The sequence below is a fragment of the Phaeoacremonium minimum genome (genome assembly GCF_000392275.1).
Source record: "Phaeoacremonium minimum UCRPA7 unplaced genomic scaffold PA7_03_scaffold_140, whole genome shotgun sequence".
In the NCBI taxonomy this organism is placed as follows: domain Eukaryota; kingdom Fungi; phylum Ascomycota; class Sordariomycetes; order Togniniales; family Togniniaceae; genus Phaeoacremonium; species Phaeoacremonium minimum.
The window spans coordinates 209089-234930 of NW_006921047.1; the positions used below are offsets into that span (position 1 = coordinate 209089).

The 25842-nt window shown below is 52.8% G+C and overlaps 7 protein-coding genes across 7 annotated transcripts; 4 read left to right on the forward strand and 3 right to left on the reverse strand.

Moving 5' to 3' along the window:
- Positions 1 to 1570: 1570 nt before the first annotated feature.
- UCRPA7_1947 (putative fatty acid desaturase protein) lies at positions 1571 to 3339 on the forward strand (the record flags this gene model as incomplete). The annotated part of the gene is made up of 2 exons (XM_007914525.1): positions 1571 to 1770; positions 1839 to 3339. The coding sequence occupies 2 exons, from the start codon at positions 1571 to 1573 to the stop codon at positions 3337 to 3339; spliced, it is 1701 nt and encodes a 566-aa protein (XP_007912716.1).
- A 5116-nt stretch (positions 3340 to 8455) lies between these two features.
- UCRPA7_1948 (putative vacuole morphology and inheritance protein 14 protein) lies at positions 8456 to 11311 on the forward strand (the record flags this gene model as incomplete). The annotated part of the gene is made up of 8 exons (XM_007914526.1): positions 8456 to 8523; positions 8635 to 8797; positions 9131 to 9791; positions 9843 to 10121; positions 10695 to 10744; positions 10799 to 10917; positions 10978 to 11057; positions 11148 to 11311. The coding sequence occupies 8 exons, from the start codon at positions 8456 to 8458 to the stop codon at positions 11309 to 11311; spliced, it is 1584 nt and encodes a 527-aa protein (XP_007912717.1).
- Positions 11312 to 11917: 606 nt separating this feature from the next.
- On the reverse strand, positions 11918 to 12853 carry UCRPA7_1949 (hypothetical protein; the record flags this gene model as incomplete). The annotated part of the gene is made up of 1 exon (XM_007914527.1): positions 11918 to 12853. The coding sequence occupies one exon, from the start codon at positions 12851 to 12853 to the stop codon at positions 11918 to 11920; it is 936 nt and encodes a 311-aa protein (XP_007912718.1).
- Positions 12854 to 14007: 1154 nt separating this feature from the next.
- UCRPA7_1950 (putative and tpr domain-containing protein) lies at positions 14008 to 15654 on the forward strand (the record flags this gene model as incomplete). The annotated part of the gene is made up of 2 exons (XM_007914528.1): positions 14008 to 15000; positions 15064 to 15654. 2 exons carry the CDS (start codon positions 14008 to 14010, stop codon positions 15652 to 15654), a joined length of 1584 nt encoding a protein of 527 aa, XP_007912719.1.
- Positions 15655 to 16432: 778 nt separating this feature from the next.
- Positions 16433 to 17115, forward strand: UCRPA7_1951 (hypothetical protein; the record flags this gene model as incomplete). The annotated part of the gene is made up of 3 exons (XM_007914529.1): positions 16433 to 16574; positions 16633 to 16692; positions 16751 to 17115. The coding sequence occupies 3 exons, from the start codon at positions 16433 to 16435 to the stop codon at positions 17113 to 17115; spliced, it is 567 nt and encodes a 188-aa protein (XP_007912720.1).
- Positions 17116 to 17808: 693 nt separating this feature from the next.
- On the reverse strand, positions 17809 to 18760 carry UCRPA7_1952 (putative mitochondrial rna-splicing protein mrs3 protein; the record flags this gene model as incomplete). The annotated part of the gene is made up of 5 exons (XM_007914530.1): positions 17809 to 17842; positions 17905 to 18376; positions 18439 to 18495; positions 18559 to 18651; positions 18736 to 18760. 5 exons carry the CDS (start codon positions 18758 to 18760, stop codon positions 17809 to 17811), a joined length of 681 nt encoding a protein of 226 aa, XP_007912721.1.
- Positions 18761 to 22244: 3484 nt separating this feature from the next.
- UCRPA7_1953 (putative autophagy-like protein 9 protein) lies at positions 22245 to 24110 on the reverse strand (the record flags this gene model as incomplete). Its single annotated transcript, XM_007914531.1, has 4 exons — positions 22245 to 22266; positions 22518 to 23128; positions 23182 to 23365; positions 23959 to 24110. 4 exons carry the CDS (start codon positions 24108 to 24110, stop codon positions 22245 to 22247), a joined length of 969 nt encoding a protein of 322 aa, XP_007912722.1.
- Positions 24111 to 25842: the final 1732 nt, after the last annotated feature.

The following is a 25842-nucleotide window of genomic DNA, read 5'->3' on the forward strand; positions in this document are numbered from 1 at the left end:
ACCAGGGATACTTCCGTAACCTGGAAACTCTCAGTATTATTATACTGCTCCCGAAATGGACCATCAATAATAAAGCCTCTCACCTTGTACAAACCGAATCTCTCCATATGGCTGAGAAGGCCAAGTCCACCAAGACATCGGTGTGAATACAATCAATGTCAAAGCCTTGGTGTTGGTAGGGGATTGCGAAGCTGGACGGATAATTTGATAATTCTCCTTGGACAATCGCAACGAAGTTTTTGGTACAGCAATCCGTTGATAATCAAGCCGACATTACAGGGTCAATGGCATTTTTGAATGGGCCATAAGATAGATGAGGAATGCGTGGACTTTTAAAGGTATCACCATCTACAGAGACGTTAAGAGAGAGCACGTGGAGCTGACTTCTTACAACATGTTTGACGACCGGAGCTTTGGCAAATCTTATGACTCTGTGGCTTGCAAACACCAAGCACACATTCAAGAGAGTCATGTGAGTGAATCATCTTGTTTGCTTCATGAGTGAGCAAGTCGCGGATGTAGGAGTGGCTACAACTTACCGGCACAGATGAAGCTCACTCTCGGCATAAGAGTATGGATTCGGAGAAATCAAGCCCCACGACACGAAGATACAATGTCATGACTGATCGATGACATCCTGTGCGGGACGCCGCGTTTCCAGTAGAAGTGCCCGCGACATTTACGAAATGATGCTTCAGCTATCAACCTCCCAACGACCGGACGAGCTGGACAAACTGGACTAGTGAAACACAAGGCGGGCATGTTTTGTACCTGCAACTGCCCAGAACATCCGATAGGTAGTCGGTACTCCATCCAATGAGAACAAATGGGGGATTGTGTGAGTAGTCCGTCTTCCTGATCTAGGAAAGTGAAGAGAATGAGTACGTTGTGGGATATCCAATTAGTCCAGATCACACATGGGTTTTGCCTGTGTTAGTTTGGGACGCATGATTGGGTGCGCCATTTGCGGGTGGTCCCGCAACCCCTTTTTGTCCCTTCCAAATGTAAGCAGAGTTCCAAGAAGATGGACGCGCAAAACCATACGAGAATGGAGCCAGTTTCCTGGGCTCTCGAACTCCACAAGAGCACTAATTGGGAGAGCTGTAGGGCCGAGGTGAGCGAGGGACCAGCACCAGCCCACTTTACCCAGAAGCACCGGCGCACCACAGGGATCTCTCAGTGTCCATCTTAGCTGCTGTGGCGGGGAAATGGCAGGGCGGTGTGGGAATGCCCGCCATAGTGCTACCACACACCTGCCCACCTGCTCGACTATCTCTTCCAAGACATTCAACTTCGATGATCCGGTCCATCCGGAGTCCATCTCACAGTCGACAGCGCTCAGGCTCGTCCTTCTCATGATCAATTTCAATTGAAGGACAGGGCCCTATTCTGTCTCGCCTTGCCTCGCCTCGAGCTCCAGGTGCCAGATCGACGCATCGCTTCGAAACAGCCCTCGGTTCCAAAGACGACGGGGACGCGTTTCACTCGCCAGTCAAGCAATTGACGCTTCTCACCTTCTTCCCCGGCCGGACCCCTGTGACGATAGCCTCATAATACTAGTTTCAACAAGATGGACTCCTCGCTGCCGTCGGTCAGGACATACCCCGTCCTGTCTCGAAGGCAGATAGAGGGACAGATTGCCGATGGCCGACATATCGTTATTGTAAACCAGCATGTTCTGAAAGTTGATGCCTGGCTCAAGTACCACCCCGGGGGTGACATAGCCATCAAACACATGGTCGGCAGAGATGCCACCGACGAAGTCACCGCGTGCGTACCTACTCGACCACCACGTACCCTTATCTCCGATCAAGCGTTGCTAACCCTGGTCTCTTCAGTCTTCACTCTCTCGAGGCTGTCCAGATGATGGATAAATATCGAATCGGACGCATTGAGGGCCGCTGGAAAAACTTCCTGCCGCCAATTCAAGGAGGAATATTTCGCCCGATTTCCGAGAGCTGCGATGCCGACATGATGGATGGTTTTGAGAAGGACGAGGATGCAACCGCATCCTGCGATGCCAACTCCCGGTCACCTTCGCCAATTTTTGATAACACAGTCCCTAGCACGCGGAGCCGTAAGTCCGGTCATGGAGTCTCTCGAACTACGTCCGTATCATCCGTCTCCGTGTCAGAGGAGCCTGAAGGGCCCCTCGATGGGATGGCCGTCTTAGACGCGAGAACCAAAGAGCTGATTAAGCTGGATGTCGAGAAATACCCCTCTCTAGACGATGCCACTCAGGACGATATCATAAGGAAATACCGTCTTCTCAATGAAAGGATCAAGGCCGAGGATCTCTACCGCTGCCATTACCGATCGTATGCTATAGAGATCGCGAGATACACGACCCTCTTCACCCTGATGCTGCTCACCTTGAGCTGGCAGTGGTGGGCGGTCAGTGGCTTCTTTCTGGGTGCTTTTTGGCATCAATTGGTGTTTGCCGCCCACGATGCAGGTCACATGGGTATCACACATGATTTTCACGTGGACACTGTTATTGGAATTATCATTGCAGATTTCTTTGGGGGTCTATCTCTCGGATGGTGGAAGAGAAATCACAATGTGCATCACATTGTGACCAACTCCCCTGAACACGATCCCGATATCGAGCATATGCCCTTTTTTGCCATCTCTCACCGGCTACTCCAGTCCCTTCGGTCCTCATACTATGAGCGTGTCATGGAGTATGATGCTTTCGCGAAAGTCCTGATTCGAATCCAGGCATATTCTTATTACCCTATACTAACATTCGGCCGATTTAACCTCTACCGATTATCCTGGATCTATCTCCTCTTTGGCCAGGCGCCTAAGAAAGGGCCTGCTTGGTGGCATCGCTGGTTCGAGATCGCAGGGCAGTGTGTCTTCTGGACGTGGTTTGGCTATGGGATCCTGTACAAGACTATTCCCAACAACTGGGGACGATTTGTATTTGTCATGGTCAGCCACGTGGTGACAATGCCGTTACATCTCCAAATCACGCTGTCACACTTTGCTATGAGCACTGCCGATCTTGGGCCGGCAGAGTCATTCCCCCAAAAGATGCTTCGGACAACCATGGATGTGGACTGTCCTCAATGGCTGGACTTCTTCCACGGTGGCTTACAATTCCAGGCAATCCACCATCTCTATCCCAGGATTCCTAGGCATAACCTTCGGCGAACTCAAAAGTTGGTGCAAGAGTTTTGCAACGAGGTCGGGATCCCGTACGCGTTGTTTGGCTTCGTTGATGGGAATAAGGAAGTAATTGGCCGACTGGCGGATGTATCCCGACAGGCTGCCATCCTGGCAAAATGCCAACAGGCTTTAGCAAAGAGTGACGATCCGCTCCACATCCATTAATATTTCTCCCTCATGATAGAATGAGCTCATCTCACCAACGCATCTAGAGTTATCTACTTGTACATATTACATAATTACATACATCATGTCGGCACAAGCTACTGCAGCAAGCTTGGCAACCGAGCATGGTTTGGCAATGCTACACCTCAGCGTTTGATAATTCTGTCTACGCTGGTACCTAATATATTTGCTGCAAAGGATAAAGCTTCGGTCGACTGGTAGTGAGTGAATGACACATCACAAAGTCACAGCTCAGCGAAACTAGCTTGCTCGTGCATACGTGCATGCGCACATATATACATAAATACTTGCATACGGCATGGTATAATTACGCTGCAAAGACATACAGAGTATGCACGATGGGTCTCGACTAGATAGGCGAGACGGGTTACTGGGTCCTCACGTCGTCAGGCGGCAGCTACGCACAGTCTGTTTCGGTGACCCTGGCCCTCGGGTTATAGGCAGACAGGGGTACGAGGTCGAACCCATCCACTATGATCCCACTCAAAGCTCGAGATCCTGGCACATATGTGTTTCACCCAATCATAGTGCTCACCCACAGAGGACCCGTCTCCATGGGAGCTTGATGCGAAACAACGTCCCTTTCCTAGATAACACATCACTGGGTTTTCCAGGCGTTCATCCATGTCATCAAGGAGCGTCCCTCCTGGTCTATTTCCTTCATTGCGCCCTCTCTGGCTAGTCGATCTTCTCAGTCTCTCATATGGTAGAGATTGAAATCTCCTGAGCTGAAGCCAAAACGAGGCCTCTCGCGGGGGTCACACCTATGCTAAATAGTAAGCCCAAACGGGCATTCATATTAGAGGCTTGCGTGTAACCAACAAGGGAGGTTTCGACTGCTATCTATGCATTTGTATTTATCGACCCTTGTTGTACAAATATACGAGCCCTTGGCTGTTCCTTTGCCTCAGATGACTTCGGGTCGATTGGCAAGTCCCTTTACTCGATGCGCGTAGTCAAGGCGGAACACGAGACTGGGCCCTGTTTACTAACATGCCCCTCCAATGACTGTCATTATTTAGAAGCAATCATTGGCGTCTTCACATATCGTGATGTTTCCTACTTTCAAGTCATGGAAGCCTTGCTATCAGACCAGGGCCCTGGTCGTTCGGGACATAACACACAAGCTAGATAGGCCTTGTACATGACAGACGTCCCAACCCCCGTCCGAATACCTACTATGGTACCTGGCTTACATACTTGCTCCCGTCTGGTTGGTAACGAGCTGCGAGCCATGATCCGACCCCGATGACATGTTGTGCTGCAGGATGACAGCCACCCCGGCTTCCCCCAGAAAAAGCAAAACCCGAGGACAAGCGATGATCAAGTCTCTATATCAAGGGCGCTGGTGCGCCTCCAGTTGTGCAGCTTCTACTATCCCATCATCATTACGGTTTCTTCAAAGCTCTGTGTATTGCACTTGTATTTTCCCCTTACCACAAGCTGTCCGTTTCTCAAGTATCCTGGTAGCACCAACAACGACATCAAGTCTCTTTACTCTATACCTAGCCGCCCAGCTTTTCGGCCCAAAGTAGCTCTACTAGGAGCCCTACCTCAAGGTTCCTAGGTTGTCAATAAATCTTCCCATGGGTCGCGGTAAAATGGACGAGGCAGCCGCGGCAAGAATCCGTAAAGCGCGAGGAGACAAAGTGACGATGCCCGAAAAAAAAAGTACCGTTGAAGAACATACTAAGCAGATACAGGATGACTTCGCACGGCGCGCAACCATTGCAGCCCGGTCCAACAAGGAGAGCTCGGGAAAAGATGACCAGCAGGGGGGGAAGGACGGCGGAGGTAACGATGGCAAGCAAGGCGACGGGAGCAATGGTCAGAAGTGACGTCGTGGCCAGCTGTTTGTATGGCAGAATGGGGGCAAGAGTGGGAAGAGATGTTTGGATAAGATGTGTGTGAGTGGATTTGGATATGTGTCAAAAGCACGGCGCCTTCTTCCGAGCTCGTTCGACCGGATGGCATTGTATGGAGCTGTTAGCTGCAAGTTTTCCCCTGAACACTGAGGACATTTCTCTTGTGCATGGTCAGACCGCCGTGATCAAGCTATTGGATAAGTCTGCTGGCAGGACAGCTCTGCCCCTGACTGGCGTCATGGTTACAGACCTGCGCCAACGGACAGAAGGTCCATCAGAACCAAGCAAGTCGGTCTGATCTCCTGGCTGGAGGCAACAGGCACTCCAGGCCCTGGTCAGACGGCGCCGGTGAGATATCAGAAATGACTCTCGATTTCGTCAAAAAGAAAACGCGCAAGCCCGCGGATTGGCCGGTCCTACAACTGAGGCGGATCCGGGACCACGGTGGCAGCCTTCGTAGGGCACGTCGGCACGATGCGGTCAGAAACGGATGTTGAGGCGACGGCCACCGCCAATGAAGTCGATTAGCCGGTAGGGCCAGTCGCCGACGCTGCCTCAACTGCGGCCTCACGCACTACTGTGTATGCTGCAGACGAAGGTGGTCATGCGCAACATTGGACAACCAGGTGCCGGGCACCAGATTGGGCTACTGCGCCAATAATTGCTTTTGGGCCGCAATCACGGAAAACCTGGCTGGGAAAGGGGCACACAGGGGGAGACAACGGCAACGCACGGCCAGTGCCAACAGCGAACCTGCATGTGTATGATTTGGGCTCCGCGATTCGATTGGGGAGAGACTATCATGTAGCCAAGGAAAGGTGGGATCGCAAAAGGCACCGGAGCGGAAAAGAAACCACGACGAGTCAAAAAGCAAATATCAAAAGGAAGCAAGCTGGCACAAGCCATACGCGTGTGGATCCCGTGCATTGATCCTCCCGCTAAGGAAGCGGTCATATTTTGACCGGTTACGAAATGGAGATATCGGTGAAGGCTGACGTTTTTAAAGATGGTGGCCAGACTCGAAGAGGACGATGCAGCAGGAGTAGCAGAGTTGATCTCACAAGGTTTGATTTGATATTTGCACAACTCTCACAGGGCACTGAAATCACTTTGGGGGTGCGGCACTACAGAAATGGAGTATGAGAAGTGATCAAATTGAAAGACTACATACATGACATTTGTTGTCAAGGTCACTGAGCCTTGACGGTCTTGACTTGCATCGCAGTAGATGAGTATGTGAGAGGCTCGTCGAGCCTCCTTCTGGCAAATGAGCCCGGGCTATGGATCGAGTAGTCAATCAGTTTTACATCACAGTGACAGTCGCCCAAGAGTAACTGGGTCTGCGAGAGCTCCGAACCCAAGACGACAGGTCTACTTGTCCATCGTCTGGCATTGAAAGACACAAGACAGTGGAGCCAACATCGTGTGCTGCAGGACACCTCAGATCTCACTAGGCACGGTGGAAGAGGACTCGGTTACTCGAAGCGTCGATCTTGTAACGGCACAACAAGACGATACTATGAAGAACGGGAACATCGAAGAGGAGCTACTGCTGGTGGCGGCGGCGGCAAAAACAGACGGGAAGCTAGACAAGCTGGTCAACTCTCGATTTATCGTTATCATCCCAGGATGTAACCAGAGGCATCTCACCGGAGGAAGAAGCTCCGTAAGGCGATCGAGAGGCTAAACTCCTTTCCCGTAGACTCCGTAGTCCTTGACGGCTGACCATTCTGACATGTATGCAGGTCATGTAGCTTGCCCAGGAGCCTCGACGTTGTCGCATCCTCCTTACTGCTAGAGGTGACATATGTTCGCCCAGACAGGCAGCCAATGAGCTAGGTGCGGCAAGCATCGGGGAGGCATGACTAAGGAGCGAGCAGGTTGAGGTCGAGCTTACAAGGACGAGCGGATGCGGCGACCATGAGGCCAACAGTTGTTGCGAGGATTCAAGGTACTGACGGGCGGGAAAGTGAAGCTGACTGCCCAACCTACCGGCGTTGGGTGTACTTTGGAGCTTACCTAACCCAAGCTATCCTACGCACCCTGACATCATCTAGAAGGCACGTCTATAGAGCGAGTACATGATGGATATAGTACCCGGGACTGAGTAGGCAGGTCGCATCCGGGGTAGATGCTAAGTGAAAGTGGTAAGTGGTGGAGATGCGGGGAGGAGACTTACATACATAGCATTTGGCTGAAAAGGGGCATATGCCCTTGACACGGATAGGAGCATTATCCGATCCACCCGTACGACTGCACAGCGAACTGCTGCTGACGGTGCTGTTTCTACTCAAGCAAGGCCTCTCCGCCGTCAGCATAGCAGACGTAACAGTACAGGGTCGGATCCATGGCCATTTGGACAACATGAAAGTTCCGCGTGAGTTCCATGAACGATGTCATGCATCTGCGAATTGGTTCTTCAACGGCGAATCCATATCGATCCGCGCCAGCCGAATATCGAGGGAAACCATGCACTCATTGGACAAACTCATGCCAGATACACCAGAAAGATGGATAGATGGATAGATGTCCTCTTGCCTGGATGCGAGCAGATATTGCAAGCGGGCAGAGGATATGACGTTGACCTACATTACCACCACACTACCCTACCTACACTAAGTACTACGCCACGTCAGGGCCGGGGTTACATGGCCTTGCCTTAGTTAGTGTTACTACCTACCTAGGTAGTGCTACCATTGCGGTCTGTACCTAAGGCCACTAAGCCGGCCCCGCGCCAGATGGATCCAGCCTCAGCTGCTTGAGCCTCTTACCCACGCCGATCAACCGCTGACGACCGCCGCCCGTTATTGTGCACCCACTCATTCCGGTCTCATCCTCTCCGCGGCTGCACCCGAAAGAAACCGGCCGGGACTATCTCATTCCTACTGTAACGGCTCCGCATCTGTCCCAGGAGTTATCACCAGCGCCGCTCTCATCTGGGCTCGTTTCACCGCCGCCGCCGCCGCCGCCGCCGCCTCCGCGCGTTGCTCCATCTGTCGCCATCGATTCCTCACAGCCCCGAGCTGGGAGTTGGGAGCTGGCCCCTCGGACCAAAAGGCTCTACCGCCATTCGCATCTGAATAGCAATCTCACGACCGTCGCCCGGCTACCTTACGCTGGATCCATTGTCTCTGCTGTTGTTTCATCCCAGACCTTACTAGTCTCCGCCCCCATCAACTTCTCGTCAACAGCATGATAGCTGTCTCGTCCTCCTTCGAATCCTGTCAATCATGGATACAAACATCCAGCGAGCTTTGAACGATAAGCTTTACGACAAGCGGAAAGTCGGTGCTCTCGAGTATGTTTTCGTCCCTCTCCCAGTTGCTCTCTGCCATCTTCATTGTCTTGTGATTGTGCTGGTCTCGCCTACCGTCCAGGTTTCATGACTTACATCTGACCATTTCGCTAGGCTCGAAAGGGTCATTCGGGAGCTGGTGGCGAGCAAGGACTATGACAGGGTACAGGCAATACTGGATCAGCTCTGCAACGAGTATGCCTACGCTGTCCACCAGCCTCATGCCCGCAACGGTGGCTTGATCGGCCTTGCCGCCGCCGCTATTGCTCTTGGATCGGTCAGTTCAACTCTCACTTGCCATGCCCCAGGCTAGCTGGAAAAACAGCGTCTCATGACCTCCTCAGGAACTTCCCAGGTATCTAGAGGTTATTGTACCTCCAGTACTAGCGTGCTTTACCGATCACGATGCTCGTGTACGCTACTATGCATGTGAAGCCATGTACAACATCGCCAAAGTCGGTAAAGGAGAGATTTTGAAGTATTTCAACCATATATTTGATGCACTCTGCAAGGTAAGTTTCCGTGCCTAACGGTCTTGGCCGCCGAACTCTTCAAGAGTTGAGCCTAGGGCCTTCTGTAAAAATGCTCACGCCTTTGCCTCCCGTACTAGCTTGGGGCAGATTCCGAACTGTCCGTCAAGAATGGGGCTGAACTTCTAGACCGACTGATCAAGGATATCGTCTCAGAGTCCGCCGCGACCTACGTTAGTGTGTTGGAAATGCCAGCGGATCACGTCGAGAGTGATAAGGACGCCCTTGACGAGCATGCGGAGTTACCTACTGCCTTCTCTCTCAAACAATTCATTCCATTATTGAAAGAGCGCAGCTATACAATCAACCCCTTCACCAGAACATTTCTGGTCGGCTGGATCGTCTTGCTGGATTCGATCCCTGATCTAGAGCTCGTCGTATATCTCCCCGAGTTCCTAAGTAGTCTATTAAAATTCCTCAGCGACCCCAACAGAGATGTCCACGTGGCCACCCAGGGGTGCTTGGACAAGTTTCTCAACGAAATCAAGCGCATTGCTCGCGTCAAGAAAGGCATTGCCGAGAGCAGAAAGTCCAAGGGTGATGGCAAACGTAAGAGAGAAGAGTCCGTCGACAGCGGCAGTGTTCAGGCTGCGCTTGAGGAAGGGGACGAGGTCGACTCAACTACGGCTAATGAAGAAGACGACACGAGTAGTGAAGACGACTGGGTCCCGGGACAAGATGTTCAAATCAACTACAGAGCCATTCTCGAGATACTCACGGCTTCTCTCGACTCGCCGTTAGGTAAACGTCTTCAAGGCCAATACCCTCACCAGTAGCTGACATCGTTAATAGATGAAGACGGTTTATTAGAGTCTCTGAGATGGATCGTCGATTTCTTGGACATCTGCCCAGAGGAAGTGCTTCCTTTCACACCAAAGATACTGGCCCACCTCCTACCGGCCATGGCAAGCGGAGTTGAGTCAATCCGTCAAGCTGCCGCAAGAGTCAACACGTCACTCATGGACTACGTGGTGTCTCTCTCTGACGAACCAGAATTGCCTCTGTCGCAGAATGCCTCTCGTATCCCAGCACCCCTACCAGGGGAGCGACAGGATGGCGCCTCAAGCACTCGTGCGTCGCTTTCTAGTTCGAGAGAACTCGAAGCACGAAGCCCTACGCCAGCGCAGAACAGGCCTTCGGTAAATACCCCAAGAGTGTCTACACCAGCACTTTCTAGCAATCCACAAGCAGACCTGGACTATGCAGCAGCAGTAAATTCACTGACGCTACTTTTCCTGAACGATCACGAAGCCACGCGAGTTGCGGCCTTGACGTGGCTAATAATGTTGCACCGAAAGGCACCAAGAAAAGTGCTCGCTTTCAATGACGGGACCTTTCCTGCTCTTCTTAAGACCCTTTCCGACCCTGCCGAAGCGGTAGTTACAAAAGACTTACAACTACTTTCCCAAATATCTCGCAACAGCGAGGATGATTACTTTTCTAACTTTATGGTCAGTCTCCTGCAGCTCTTTTCTACAGACAGGAAGCTTTTAGAGACCCGGGGTAATCTTATCATCCGTCAACTGTGCGTGAGCCTCAGTGCAGAGCGAATTTACCGCACCCTCGCCGACTGCATCGAGAAGGAGGAAGATGTAGAGTTTGCTAGTATAATGGTCCAAAATCTGAACAATAATCTCATCACAGCCCCGGAGCTGTCCGAATTGAGAAAACGTCTGAGAAATCTGGAGACCAAGGTTAGCTTCCATTCAAAAACTTAAGCCTGTATGGCCGAGCTGACATTGTCTTAGGACGGCCAAACATTCTTCGTTGCTCTTTTCCGCTCCTGGTGCTACAACGCGGTAGCAACCTTCTCGTTATGCTTGCTTGCGCAAGCCTATGAGCAGGCCTACAATCTCCTACAGATTTTGTATGTCTTCCCCCAAGTACCCTCCATTTCTTGCGGACTATCTAATCTGACTTGTCCAAGTGCTGAATTGGAGATGACGGTCAATATTCTCATTCAAATTGACAAGCTAGTGCAACTTCTGGAGTCGCCAGTGTTCACATGTAGGTGTCCCCTTTATGGTTTCCCGCAAACTCGTATCACAATTACTGCACATGTACATTCCTGCGAAACCTCGCTTATGGCTATCCTAGACCTTCGCCTCCAGCTGCTGGAACCGGACAAATACCCTCACATCTACAAGTGTCTCTACGGACTCTTGATGCTTCTGCCCCAGTCGTCGGCATTCGCGGCACTGAAGAACCGCCTGAACAGTGTGAGCTCAGTAGGCTACCTGCATATCGCGTCGAGAACGTAAGTCGCGCCTGCCCATGCCTTCCCTCCCCATCCCTAGCAAAAGAGGCAAAATCAGCCTCAAGTTACTCCTATACTGTGCTGTGCATGCGACATATGTGCTCACAAGCTTTGTTATAGCAACTCAACCACTCCGAGTGCCACTACCTTTGACAGACCCAACAGACTCAAAGGCAGGGAGGAGGGTATCATCCGCTGGGGAGAATTGCTGGAGAAGTTCCGTTCGGTGCAAGAGCGTGCTCGACGGGCTCAGCGAGTAGGCGGTGAACTTGATGATGGACCAACACTCGCCATGGCTGACCTGCGGCTGTCTGACGGGCTAGAGTTGAAAATTCCGAAGGAAGGGGCACGTCTGGGAGCGGGACCTCCAGTTCCATTGAAAGATGCACCAACGCCTGCAGCTCCAGTCGCCAAACCCAGGTCCGGCCTCGGAAGGCAGTTTGGGCGACTCGGAGGGGCGGTCTCAGGCAGAGGGAAACGAGGACAGCAGTGAAACTGTTATAATTATGTAAACGTATCGAGTGAGAACAGACTATGAGTCATCATAATCATGAACAATTAATAGCCCGGGGAAGTCGTGTTGGAGGCAAATTTGCTCATTCAATGTCCGTCATGGTCTTTTCCGTGGTGTCTCTCGTTCGACTAATCCCTCAAACACGGCATCTCTCCGCTGGGTTATGGATCGCAATTCGGACCGTCGATTTTCTAGCTCCTGGCGCGCGGCGTCTGTATCCGGTGGAAGGCCGTGAAAGGTTTGGACCTGAGCCTCCAGGTTTTTTCTCTGGGTTAAGACATCAATGTAGACTGACTCTTCTCTCTGAATGTCTTCAATGGTATGGCTTGGGGAGCCGACCGAGGTAGCCAAGGCTGAGACTCTACTCTTGAGCTCGGGCAGCTTGGCTGCCATGGCCTTAATTCTTCGTTGTATCTCCAGATTCTGCTTTGCTAGGTCGGAGGCTGGCCGATACGCGTCTCCTTCTAGAGACTTCAGCATAAGGTCCATCTGTGCGGACTCGGCCTCGATGTGTCGCTGGAGAACAGCCACTCGTTCAGCCGCCTGGTCCAAGTCAAACTTCTGCGCTTGCAGCTGCACCATCCGCCTTCCTAAGCTCTCCGGCTCGGGGTAAGCGATGCCTAGCTGGACTGCTGCAGAAGCAACGGCCTCTAGAGCCGATTTTCCTTCTCTCGTGAGGCCGTCCTCGATTGCCAACAATATGTCATTCTTGACAGCGGACATGGTCTTGGGAAAGCCTCCGCGCTGGGCATCTTGAAGAGTTCTGCACTCAGTGTCCTCGCTCAGTCCATGCAGGGCTAACGCCTCAGCACGTGCAACAAGGTCGCGGTCTTCGTCAGCCGCCTCGTTCAGAGCAGCCAAAGCCAGCAGCGCCTTAAGAGTATCGGGGTTCCGCTCAAAGGGCGGCGGGGCGCGGCCGTGAAACTTGGAGCTGAGCCAGCTGTCGACGTAGTTCCAGTCTTTGGCTGTCGAAGCAGCTATGCGGGCGACAGAGGGAGAGAAAATGGCGGCGTTCAAGTTGTGATGCGCCATGGTGTGAGCGGGCCTGACAGTCGAGGCGGCTGTCAAGAGCTAGCTGGCTGGAATCAATCCGTCCGAATCACTCGACTATTAGAACAAAGCCCTGTGGTGGGCTGAAAAACCTTGGGAAGGTATCTGAATCTGCGCCAAGTCCACGTTGTACCCAGTAAACAGAAACACAAGGGTCGATGTTGGTTATCGCCAGTTACCAGACCATATGTATGTAGGTGTGTTAGATCGGCTGGGGTTTACCTGATTGCACCCCTGGTGTCTTCTTTGACCAGTGCTTTCCGAAATCCAACCCGTTGTAGAACGCTGCTGTTTCTTTTTTTCCTGTTGTGTGATCGGACAATATGAAGCCAAAGAGTTGGTCGGTGTGGGAAGGTACCTATTCTAGCTTGGTGGTTTACCTAGGTAGAGTTCCTAAGGTAGGTTCGTAGGTTGGCATGGCATGCACATGGCTTGGTGGGCTTGGTGGGGTTTTGGCGCATATTCCCAACAGCCCGCCTCAGACGTGCCGCTATCTACCCTCCACACATGTACCTACCTGGCTAGGCTACCTGGGAGCCTGGGTATGTAGTGCTTCGCAGGGACGGGACTTACCTTAGCTAGGTAGCTGGCCCAGGTGCCTACCTACCTATACTAACCTTGGAAGGGCGCCTCCCGCCACCGGACGCCTTCAATTTGTAGGTCTGGGTGACTGAAAATGCCAGCTGGTCAAAGCACAGACTGCAGATGCGGAGAGATAGAGAGATACCTTGCGCACCTGCAGCCCGCCCGCGATTTGCCTTGTCAACCTTAACGCCTCTCGATCTGGCCAGATTGACGATCTTCAACTGCAGCCCTCTAAATAGCCTACACCACCTACAAAGTACGAAGCGCCATACTCGACCTCATCGAGTTTCGAGTCTCGAGTCTCGAGTTCCGAGTCCGCGCAAGAACTCAAAATCTGCTTTCTCGCTTCCGTGCGCCTCTCTTCAGTTCAGCGGCGGCTTTCATTCCCTCCTTCTGCCGACCCTGATCTGCTGCTCTTCCCTCACTTATCGAGGTTCGCTCTTTTGTCCCTTGCCCAGCTTGACCTGACCTCGCGGTCGAGGCGCTGTGCTGGCAGTATTCTCTACCTACAAAACCCAGGTTCTTGACACCGACATTCAGAAGCGCCAAACATGTATCCCCCCTTGTCCGCTTTGGCTCTTGCTGCCAGCCTGTTCTCCGTACAGCCGGCCCTGGTGGACGCTCTGTCAGCTCAGGACATACCCTCCGACACGCCAATCTCCTCCCTTCTCTCCTCGGCCCAGATCCATCTGGCAAAAGGAGAGACCGCAGATGCTCTGGTATACTACGATGCTGCCGTTGCCCGCGATCCCCACGACTACCTCACCTTCTTCAAGCGCGCCACCACCTACCTCTCCCTCGGCAGGACATCTCAGGCTACCGAAGACTTCAACAAGGTCTTGTCCCTGAAGCCCGGCTTCGAGGGCGCCCATGTTCAGCTGGGAAAGATCAGAGCCAGAGGCGCCGACTGGGATGGCGCGCGAGAGCAGTACATGCTGGCCAGAAAGGGAATTGGGTCCAAGGAGATGGATGAGTTAACTGAGGCACAGGGCGCGGCCTCTCTCGCCGAGACGGCAGAGCAGAACGGCAACTGGGACGAGTGTGTAAGCCAAGCCGGCGTCGCTATCCGAGTTGCGACACGCTCCGTTGCTCTGCGAGAGCTGCGCTCGAGGTGTCGTTTTGCAAAGGGTGAGGTTGAGGAGGGCATGGGCGACCTACACCACATCCTAAACATGAAGCCCGGCGACACCTCCCCTCACGTCAAGATCTCAGCAATCACTTTCTTCGCCCTGGGCGACTTGGCGAATGGCATGGCCCAGATCAGGAAGTGCCTGCATTCCGATCCAGAATCTAAACTCTGCAAGAAGGTGCTACGGCAGGAGAAGTCAATTGAGAAAACCATGGTCAAAGTCGACAAGGCATTTAGCAAGAATCAACCCATGACGGGCACGCGCCTGCTGGTCCCGTCTGCCGACGACGAGGGGCTCATCAAGGAGGTCAAAGATCAGGTGCAGGCCTTCCGAGAGGACGGCACCATCCCCCCCACTGCACCTAACGTCCTAGTCTCGAGGCTGGTTGAGTTGGCTTGTCAAGGTTACTATGAGGTATGGTTCAAAACGGAATGTTTCTCACAACTGCCGGGTTACCTGTGCTAACAGTCCTGCTAGATGAACAACAAGAAGATGAAGGATTATTGTGTTGAGTCCCTTGCTCTGGATGAAAACTCATTCTACGGTCTCCTTTATCAATCCAAATCCCAGCTGGACGCCGAAGAGTTCGAGGCAGCCATCAACTCGCTGAAAAAGGCTGGCGAAGCACGGCCTGACAAGCAAGATGTCATAAATCCTCTGATGCAGAAGGCCCAGGTTGCTTTGAAGCGTAGTAAGACCAAGGACTATTACAAGGTTCTTGGCGTCGCACACGATGCGGACGAGAAACAGATCAAGTCGGCATATCGAAAGCTGTCGAAGCAACACCACCCTGACAAGGCGGCAAAGCAGGGTCTCACCAAGGAAGACGCCGAGAAGAAAATGGCATCCATCAATGAGGCATACGAGGTCTTGAGTGACCCAGAGCTCAGGGCCCGCTTCGACAGGGGCGATGACCCCAATTCTCACGAGCAACAGAACCCTTTCCAGGGTAGCCCATTCGGCGGTGGCCAGCCATTCATGTTTCAGCAAGGTGGCCAGGGCCAGCAGTTCCAGTTTAAATTCGGATCTGGGGGTGGATTCCCTGGCGGGTTTGGGTTTGGTGGGTAAAATGAAGTTGACTGCATTCGAGCGTATCCTGGGCTCAGGAGGGAGTTTGGGGATCTTATATAAGTGTCACAACGGCGTCTTGATGCTTTTCATGGTGTATAATTGTGTTGATGATGGCATCGCTCACCTACTCGTCCGCGTGTCTCTTCTACGTGCGCTTTGTCTGCGAAAGATAGGTGCGGTAGCTATAACAATCCGTGGACTAGTTGGGTAATTTGGTGGAAATGCTCATCAGCCTAAATTCAATAGACGAGCCTGCTGCCCATATGAAGAAATCCTATGCCATTCCACCTATTCCACACAATCGTACCAGGTTTCTAGCTGGTTTCTATTCTCGCGAAAGAGGGGCTCACTCGACTCGTGAGGAGTATGATCCGCTAGGAGTTATCAGCCAGGCTCTCTTGTCGAGCCTCGTGGTACCAACAGAGTTCCAATTTGGGGTCCTGCCGCGTGCAATCTATTTGGCTCATTATGATTTGATGTCATCCCTCTCGTGACCGGGACCGTATCCCTCTTACTAACGGTGACAAATGGAGTCAAAAAGATGGCATGGTAATAAACAGCCAGGACGACTCAAAGCCTAGCATTGGATTCAGGGCTCGGATCAACAGGTCACTCCGTGGCAAGCTATATAGGCCGGCAGAAAGAGCTTGGGTAGCAGTATAAGTATGCATGCAGCATCACCTCGTCGATAGCCACGGGTGAACTCTAAGGGGCTAACGAGCATTGTCTAGCTTCACCAACAGTTACGTCTGCGGCTCTTTCCCGCTAATACAATATGAAGTTCCTGTCAAGCAGCAGTAAATTTCTAGTACATGGCTTCCTGATAGCCCCCGTCCTGTGCGACTCGTTCAACCTCTCTGCCTGGGAATCAACCACCGGAGGCTCTGTTATCACTCACAGAATATGGTACGGGGATGGTAAGTTATCATAGGCTCTGCAAATCTACTAAATTAGTTGTTTGATACCTCAAACTAGGTCTGGCATACACTGGCGCCGGTATTCCATCAAGTGTCAAGGAGGCGTTCAACATCACATGTAAGGCTCCCTCTCCCTGCTCCCTTCAAACACTTCAATGTAACCCTCACACATCCAGCCCTCGGCAATAGAGCCGACCTGATATACGTCTCCGTCGATGAGACAACGAGTGCACCTGGCACCCCGCCGCTGCCGGACCCGACCTTTCTCGTCATCAACACTGCCCCTGGGGCGTCTGATCCTCTCTTCTTCACTCACTCGGCGGTCAATCTCAGCGACACGGATGTCTACATCTGGATAGGCTATGAGGGCTTCCTGTTGGCCATGGCTCGGGGGAACCTGCTTCAGTCCGGCTCTGGCGGCTTCTACATAGTTCCTAGCGACCTGGAAGGCACCTACACGGTTCGATACATAACCGAGGGCGCGACGGCCGAGAAGTTGGGTGCCCGGAAAGTCATGCTCACCAGTCGCCAGCTCAGGTAGCTGGAGCCGGATGTCGTCTGCCCAGGAAGGAAGACTGCCTGGGTTCAATGTCCTCTCCAGTGACGACTGATCAGATGGATCCAATGGTGAACACGGAGGATTCCATCAATGTACCTTGAATTATCTGAGCCATATCACAGTAAGAACAAGCCAGATGCACATGTTTTGTTGCAGATATGCATGTCCACTGCGTACATTAATGGTGCGTTCCGTCACTTTGTATTGATCTCACGTCACGTAGACGGTGAACTATGACAAACGCAAGGTGATCTGTTGGGATCGCTATATCACACAAATTGCAGGCCCTCTCTGCCGAAGGGTAACCCGAGTAACGCCTGGCCAGCCTACCAGCCTAACACGGCTCGCAGCAAGCGAACAATTCGGACACGAGGAATATATACACGTCGTTGTGGGCTATATTCCATAGCCCTCACGAGGACCCCGAGTGGGGGGGTTCATTAGGGGCCAAGAGAAGCCTCGGAAGGTGCCAATGGGCAAGCTGAGACGTCTATCCAGGACTCAGGAGCAGATCTATCCACACGCGTTAGATTCAGAACACTAGGTTAGGGGCCCAAGCGGATGCATCTTGAAGGAGGTTCCCGGGACCTCGACAGCTAGGAAGTGCCAGATAACGATGGGAGAGCTCAGAAACTCACCTCAGAATTAACGCCTCGAGTCATAGCTTGCTCTGTCTCAGGAGCTAGCGTTCTGGTGAATGAAGTAGGCCCTAGAACGCATCGACGTTAGCAACTGCATCCATAGCGCGTATTGGCAGCGGAATGAACGAACTTTGAGGCCTCGTAAGCTGACCAGCATATGGCCGTGCTGGGCATAGTGGTGACAACTCTAGGTCGCACGCCCTTGAAAAAACCCCGGAATCCTTCTCGCCTAAAGAGGAGACGACAGCCGGCCATGAATCCGTTCACGGTTCTCAGCTCAGGGTCAGAAGCGGTGCCTCGGGTCTGCAGCATAGTCTTGATGACGTCCATGGGGGTGGTAAGTGCGGCGGCGAAGCCTCCTGCAACAGCGCCGGCCAAGCAATGAGTCGTGGGGTCGTATGCCTTTGTTGGGTTCATAGTCGTCGATATTGACTCGTAGGCAAGGAATTGAAGAGCGGTGAAAGGCACCGTCATAGATAGGGTGGTAGGGTAGGAGACATAGAAAGCAGCCAGGCCTTCCGTCCTGTAAACGAACTTGGCGCAATCGAACATGGACCGGTACATTTTGCTCGAGTTCTTAATCTGCATCCTCTGCTTGATGACTATTTCGCGGGTCAGTATCCCATGCCCATCGCCGGGTTTTCACTGCGACAATGCTGCGTACCGTCAAAAGGATTCATCAGGGCATCGCTTGCAATTGTCGCGCAAGCTCCGCTGGTCGCTACGGACAGGTTAGCACCCCTGGGCGCCTCAATTGCAAATGAAGGCTATTCCATCGACCAACCTGCAGCAAGGGGGTGGTGTACTCCAGCCTTGTTTCCACCCATAATGTGTTTAACAGCCTCGTATGTTGCGAAGTAGACAGCATGTGCGGGACCTGTTTAGCTTGTCAGACTCCTCACAAACGGGAGGTGGCCATTGGCACGGGTGAGATGAAAGGGCTCGATGGGAAACAACCTACCTGCGCCGACTACAACGCTGGACATTCCTCGCCACAAACTCATCAAACCTTCACCAGTAGCCATGCGATATGTCCCTTGAATGACTCCATTGTAGACTGTGGACGGAGACGGACTAAGTACTTGCATGCGGGTCTATATCGCAGATGGTCAGTAAGACAGGGACCCCGACTCGGAGGGAGGAGGGGCTGCAAGGACTCACTTTGATGGCATCGATGGGATACATGACCGTATGCTCCTGTATGTCTGTGTCAGCAAGTTGAGGGACCGGGTCGGAGGCGGGCAGTTCTGACAGCTATGCCCGCGAATGCGCCTGCTGCCATGTTCTGCAGCAGGGAGAAGTTGGGAGGGAGGGATTCGTAGCTAGGCAAAAGAATGTTAGCGACAGTTCGGCGATGGAGAGAGCAGCGTCAATGCTGGCCCGGAGAGAGGATGATGGCGGAACGGACTCATAGTCATCGTCGGCCTCGGCATTTGGCTGGGCCATTTGGGCCACAGCGGCAGATGCTTCGCCGTAGGGCTTGGCCTGGAGATCCAGGATGGCGACGAGGAAGCTCGCAGTGGGTGGAGGTTCGGCGGCAGGCGGTTGAGGGCCAACGAAAGGCAGGATCGTGGAGGCGGCGAACGGGAAGATGGAAGGTGAGGAATATCGTGACGCAATGGACGACGGATGGGCGGTGGTTGGCGAGCTCTCTCTCTCTCTCTGAGGGGGGCCGCCCGGAACCGCGGGCAGGGAATGGAAGCTCGACGGGGTCGGCGAGAGGAAAACCTCAGTGCGAGCGAGCAAGAGGGCAGCTCGTGATGTCCGGGATTTGCGGATTGGGAGGGGAGAAGGTGGTGGTTTGTTGATTTGCTCGGATCGTGGCTGGCATATGGAAGACGACGAGGTAGGTATGCCTCTCTTTTTCTTTTGCCTCACGCACGCACACGCTGGCCGCCCTGGAAATTTCTGCGACTTCGCTCAGCGCACCGGTAGAGTACGGCAAGGTTAGGTAAGGTGAGGTAGGGGCCCCTGGTACCTACTGGGTAGGTAGGTAGGTAGGTACTGTAGGTAGGTAGGTAGTGTTGGTACCTTAGGCACCTCAGTCAAGGGAGTACTGTTGCCCTGCCTGAAGCCGCCTGGAGGCAGGTACCTGCTGGGTGGTAAAGTGGAGGTCTGAGGTGCAAGATCAGAGATTAGCTCCCAGGTTGTATGTACCTGCGGTACCCGGACTGCCAGTGAGTGTAATTTTTCTGTTTTCTCTTACCTATCAAGGCTATCGCTGCTGCGCTGGCTAAGCCAACTCAGGTAAGCCTGGATGTGTAGGTACTAGGTGTACCTATGTACCCAGTAGGTAGGTACCTACCTGGTAGGCAGGCCAGCCGGGGGGAACGGACGGGGCGCCACAGCCACGGGAATTGGTGGCTAATTACCTTAGCTAAATAGCGAGCTGAAGCCGAATACCTGCCAGCCTAGCTCGCCTAGGCACTTCCAAGGTTAACTCTTAAGAAACAGGAGGACAAAATCTACGGGATCAGATAATTGTGAAGAGACAGTATCAATCCCCGAGATGGACTTGAGACAACTGAGGAGGAAAGATGAAAAGTAGTGAAAAGGCGCCGCAGGTTGGCGATCAATCATAAATACACCGCCGGCCTACCCACCCACTCAAGTCAAGGTACCTACTTCTTTAGAGTCCCAGGCATCATCATCCCCGTGCTTGATGCCACTCGGCCACCGGAGATATGTGATCTTGTACGTAACACTCTGTCTCTTGTCTCTGTCACCCTCGTGGGCTGAGAGCACAAATCCCCGTGATGAGAACCGAGGCGCGGCGAGGCAAGGCAGGCGGCAAGGTAATGAATGAAGGGATTCATCCTCTTTTTCGTCTTCGTCGTCTTGACCAAATGAGACCAAAGAGACCAAAGAGACTGCTGGACTCATCTCTCGAAATGGGCACCTCCCTGCCTACCTACTGCGTACTGCAACGGGTACGTCCGCACTACCAGGAGCATATCTTACTTCTTGCAAGGTACAGGACCGGTACTTACCTACTAGGCATGTAGGCAGTACAGGCAATGCATAGCACTCTTCACTGGCATCCAAAGCGCAGGCGAGCGAGTCGGCCGGCCGCGACTCCTCGGCTTTTTCGCCCCGGGGCAAACCTCCTTTCCCCTCGGATCCGGCCAACCAACCAACCTGCCATCTTGATTCGGCTCCTTCGGCCATCTGCCTCCGCGGACTGCCCATGACCCTCGTATATACGACCTCACAACCACGTTTCCTCTACCGCGGGAGTTCCGCTCTGTTTCATTTCATCTAATATCCCGTCCTCTTAAAGATGAGTGGTGAGAGAGAGGTGCATCAAAAAAGGAAAGAACCAAAAAATAACGGCCTCGGGTCCTTTGCACAACTCGCTCACCCATACTTGTTATGGCCGAGGATGTGTCTTAGGTGTGCTCTGTCTTCCAAGGATGCTGCATGTTTCGCGCTGACACATGATATACATGTACGCATCACTCTCTTGCCTGCGATACCTGAGACTCGCCGCACTGATGGTCTATTCGGCTCACTGATCTCGTACGCCGTGCAACGGCTGTCAGTCGGACCCGCCGCGCGTTGACTGATAGAGCTGCATTAGGTGGATACCATAGCCACCTGGCTCCCTTGTGAAATCAAAATGAACAAGTACCCTGGTAGTTGTAGGTATCTAAGTAGTTGATGCTCCATCCATCTCCTTCGACTGCAAGTCACCGTCCCCTCTCTCGCTCTTGGCAGGGTCTGCCCGACCAGAGAGCCCAGAGATATATATAGCCACGAGTGGATAGAGCGCCCAAGAAGATTGGATGCCAAGACCTCCCTGCACATCTCAACAGACAACAAGGATAGCCCACCACATAGCACTCAATGGCGAGACTCGACTACAAGCATAGCACGAGGGACTTTGGTCTTCTAATGCATCTGTAATTCAAACAACTGGAGTGGCAGATTCCGGAACACCTCCATCGCTCCCCAAAAATACCTGGTTGTAACGCCCAAGTGCTCCTTCCCTCCAGCATCGTGTAGCTCGAATTCCGCGACTCTCAACGAACTCCGCCAGATCTATGGTTCATTTGGTGCTGAAACTGGTACATGAGACCCAGAACACCAACCTCTGCCTCCTCTGCAATAGCTCCGCTGTTTTCTCTGCTTAGCGTCTTCGCAGGAGACGTCTGCCATGCAGATTCGTCCAGGCCGTGTCCGCTCTCGTAGATGTCTTCCTCGTCGGGTCTCCCCGATCTGCCATCCTCATTTCCGTCTTCAAGAGACTCCTCGATGATGTTGCTCTCACCCTGGTATCCAGCTCTCGTTTGCCGCTGACGATGGATACTCCGCGTCCCAAAGGTCGACGCTGCTGGCTGATGGTGCGGATCCAGAAGTATGGATGCCATGGGAGACATCTGCGGCGGGGCGGGCCCGAATCGAGGGGTTCGAGCCGCCTGCGAAAGGCCTGCGGGTGCTCGACTTCTGGTCCGTTCGCTGCGGCCTATCCTAGAGGTCTGCATCTCGGCCGCTAATGTCGGAGAATTAAGCCCAGGGAATGCTGGTGGTGGGTGGAACTGGTGACGAGCCCCAGGGGGTAGATGGCCAGGTATGCCTGTTTTGGGGTTGATGACATAGTTGTCGAGAAACCCGTAATATGAAGCCGCCATCTTCCCATGCTTCGTTGAGTAATAGTCATCCCGCACGTCTGCGCTGCCTCCTGCTTGCTTCGGATTGCCGACCCCCTTCTTGAAGTCAAATACAGCAAAAGAGCAAACATACCCTAACCCATCCACATGAATAGTAAACTCTCGGAAGAAGTCAATTACCTGATCGCTGGACTTTGGCAGGCTTGCAATCAGGATGAGTGGCGTGATAAGGATGCTGAGTATCTCCTCAACAAATATGACTATTTTATTCTTGTAGAGGTCGGCGAACTCCTTCTTAACATCGAAACTGTGCAAACGGCCTTGCCAATGATCAGGTTGATAGTGCGTATACTCGATCACCTGGCGGAGGGCGTACTCGGGGTCAAAGACACTGTCGTCATCTGTGATGCTGCCACGAGCGAAAGCCCATACACTGCCGAAAATACCGATATAGAACAAGGCGGTCCTATCATGTGTTATTTCGAAGCTGAGGAACATTTCCGGGTCAATAAGCGAGGCAATAGCCAACACGGTGACCACTGCACCGGCGATAAATGCAATAGTTCTGGCCAGTCGCTCCATCTTGACTTTGGGAAACTGATCGATGTATCGCGTTGCAAATGGGTACGACATATTAAGGCGTTCCCTAAACAGATGCGGTAGCTCGTTGAATTCCCGGAACTTCCAGTCAGCGAGCGGCGTGTAGTTACGAGCATTGAGGGCTGAAGGGTTCTTCTGATATTCCTGCACACGCTGTCAGTTTCGGAAAATCTAGCGATCTATGGAAAAGTCCTCACATTATAGTAAGTGAGGAAGTAAACAATGATGAGATAAGCCGTAAGGAAAGGAGCCAGAATCAGGTTCATAAATCCTGCGAACATGAACCGGGCTTTCAGCTTTTGACTCAACTGGCCACGCCGATCGGCTTTCAAGAATTCTTGGTTGACTTGTCCCTGCTCGTCGAACACGAAGTCAAGAATGCTAAAGATCAAAGTCCACTCGAGAGTCCGAGAAAGCATGTGGCGGTTGCGAAGAAAAGGCAGAGGAATAGATAGATCTAGAATATCTTTGTTGAATAAGGCGATGAGATAATTTTCCCGCCGCATCAATCGATTGGCTATATCGTGGGCATCCAGCCTCTCTTTCGATTGACTTCCGATCCACTTACGCTGCTCTCTGGTCAGGTTAGAAGCCGTCCTAGGATTCTGGTCTCTCAGTGCCATGATCCGGACGACAACGTCCTGCCACGATATCGTCTGCATATCGTGTTCTGGGATATTGAGCAGATGAGTGTAGAAGTCTCTGATGTTGAATAGCCGCCGCAGGTCGAGAAGATACTGCAAAGACTTCCAGACGAAATAGAATGCGAAGATCCAGAGACCAAGGTTCCAAAGTCCTGACATCTTTTTGGTGCACTGGGGTATCACTATCTGTGACAACGACTTGCTATTAGGAATTTCGGAGTAATTCACACATTGCGTTAGAAACGTCAGGAAGACTGCGACAAACACAACGTCTCTATCCACCGTTAGCTATGCCACAGGTCTTAGAAGCAAGAGCAGTCATGCACGTACACGAGGTGGAGAAGTCGCTCCAGCAGGATGCACCAAAGTCCGTCACCTTGATAATAATCATAGACATCTGTGATGAAGTTGTCGAGATTGGAGACATTAACCCATCTCCACATGGCCTTCTGCTTGGCGCTGCCAGATGCAACTTGGGCCATAACTGTAGCGGGCCGTGCTCTGTCCAGCGGGCCTCCAACGCCATCATCGTGATGCAACCTCTGCTGGTTCTGGGTCGTTTCCCACTGTGCACGCGTCCTCCTCGTTGCGTTACCGGGAACCGCTCCAGACCGCGATGACCGGGCTTTGGCTCGCGGTTCCCCACGCCTCAAGAGCGTTTCGTGTTCATGCGGCTCCACGAGTAGGGACGCCGGTACGTCGTTGTCGCCGTCCTCATGTTCTATGGTAACCCGACTGCTTTCAACAGCGAGCGTGTCGGGATCAAGATCATCATCGTGGAATGGGTGATTAAGGTTCTCCTCGTCCAACGCAATGGCAGCATGGTCCTCCACGTCCAGCGCATCTCCCCGCCGCCTGCCTCGGAGTTCTTCATAGAAGGATCGCTGTGGGTGTTGACCCTGGGGAGCTAGCCGCGAGAATATATTCGAAGCCATGGCAGGTCGGAAAGGATCAATCGAGCGGGGAAGGCAAGGACCATGGCTCCGTTCATAGGACGATGACAATGTTCGGCCGGAGCATCAGTCTGAGGGTCGGTGTAAAGGGCCGATAGGTAGCTCTGGTGAAGTTGCGGAGGCTGTGGCTGCTCGAAGCTCTCGTAGAAAGAGACGAGGCTGTGACGACAATGCTTCAGATCATGGCATGCGTCTTGATGAGCATCGAAGTGAGGAGGTCATCTGGAGTATGTCACTCGATCGTTGTGACTTGTTGCGTGTCGGACTGTGAGTGCCTCGTCATTCGCGGTTCGCGGTTGCCTCCAGCGGAACAGCCCCCAGGTGCAGGTGACTCCAGTGAAGGTGGGTGTATGACGAGTGACCACGGCTGTGGCTGGATGCGGCAGGCGGTGAGCGTGATTTGGTCGCTCTTTCGGCTAGACCGCCTTCCAGAACCGTCACTGCATACCAGGTATCTGATGTACGTAAACCTTGGAAGTTACACTTGGAAGCTACAAGTGCAACAGGCACCCACTTGAATTCTAACCAATTCCCTTTACCACAACTTGGATGTAGTTGGTTTACACTCGATTTCAGCATTGCATTATCTCGGGCCGATACTCAGGATATAACGTGCTCGCAGCTGAGTTGTGCACTTCTGCGCAGCTATCAAGGTTTACTTGCCTCAGGCGCAGCCAGTAGCAGGTTTGCTTTGGCCTGGCCTTAGACGGGACAGCTCGATTTAGGTCTAGAGTATCAGCCTACAGACCTTATCTACCGTAGAGTTCTGTTCACACGCACCCGAGAGTCGTAAGCTTCAAGACCAAGGGCGTGCGCTCGTGTGCGTGTATGTGCGGTCTGTTCCTCCCGCAGCTATAATCACTAGACTCGATAGGCTTTGGGTGTCTTGTGCGTTCTGGTAGTCGATGGCCAGCAAATCCGATCTTGTTAGGAAGGCCGTCGAACCCGAATCCGTGATTGTCACGTAATGCGCAGGGAACGTCCACAACAGTTATGACTTCGGACACCTTTTCCCTTGGCCAACTGCCACCACCAGGCGCCGCTGGAACAGCATCAGGACCCCTGTCCCCTCAGACTCCAGCCACCTTCTCATCTACGAGAGGCTCAAATCCTCTCTCCTCCAAGGTGTCCACCGTTCTTTCCACCTCTTACGCTGACTCCGAGTTTCGCGATGCCTTATTCCTGTTGGATGACCGGGGTCTTGGAAACAAACCAAAGCTACGGCGACAGCTTAGACTCGATCTGCAGAAGGAGGTAATAG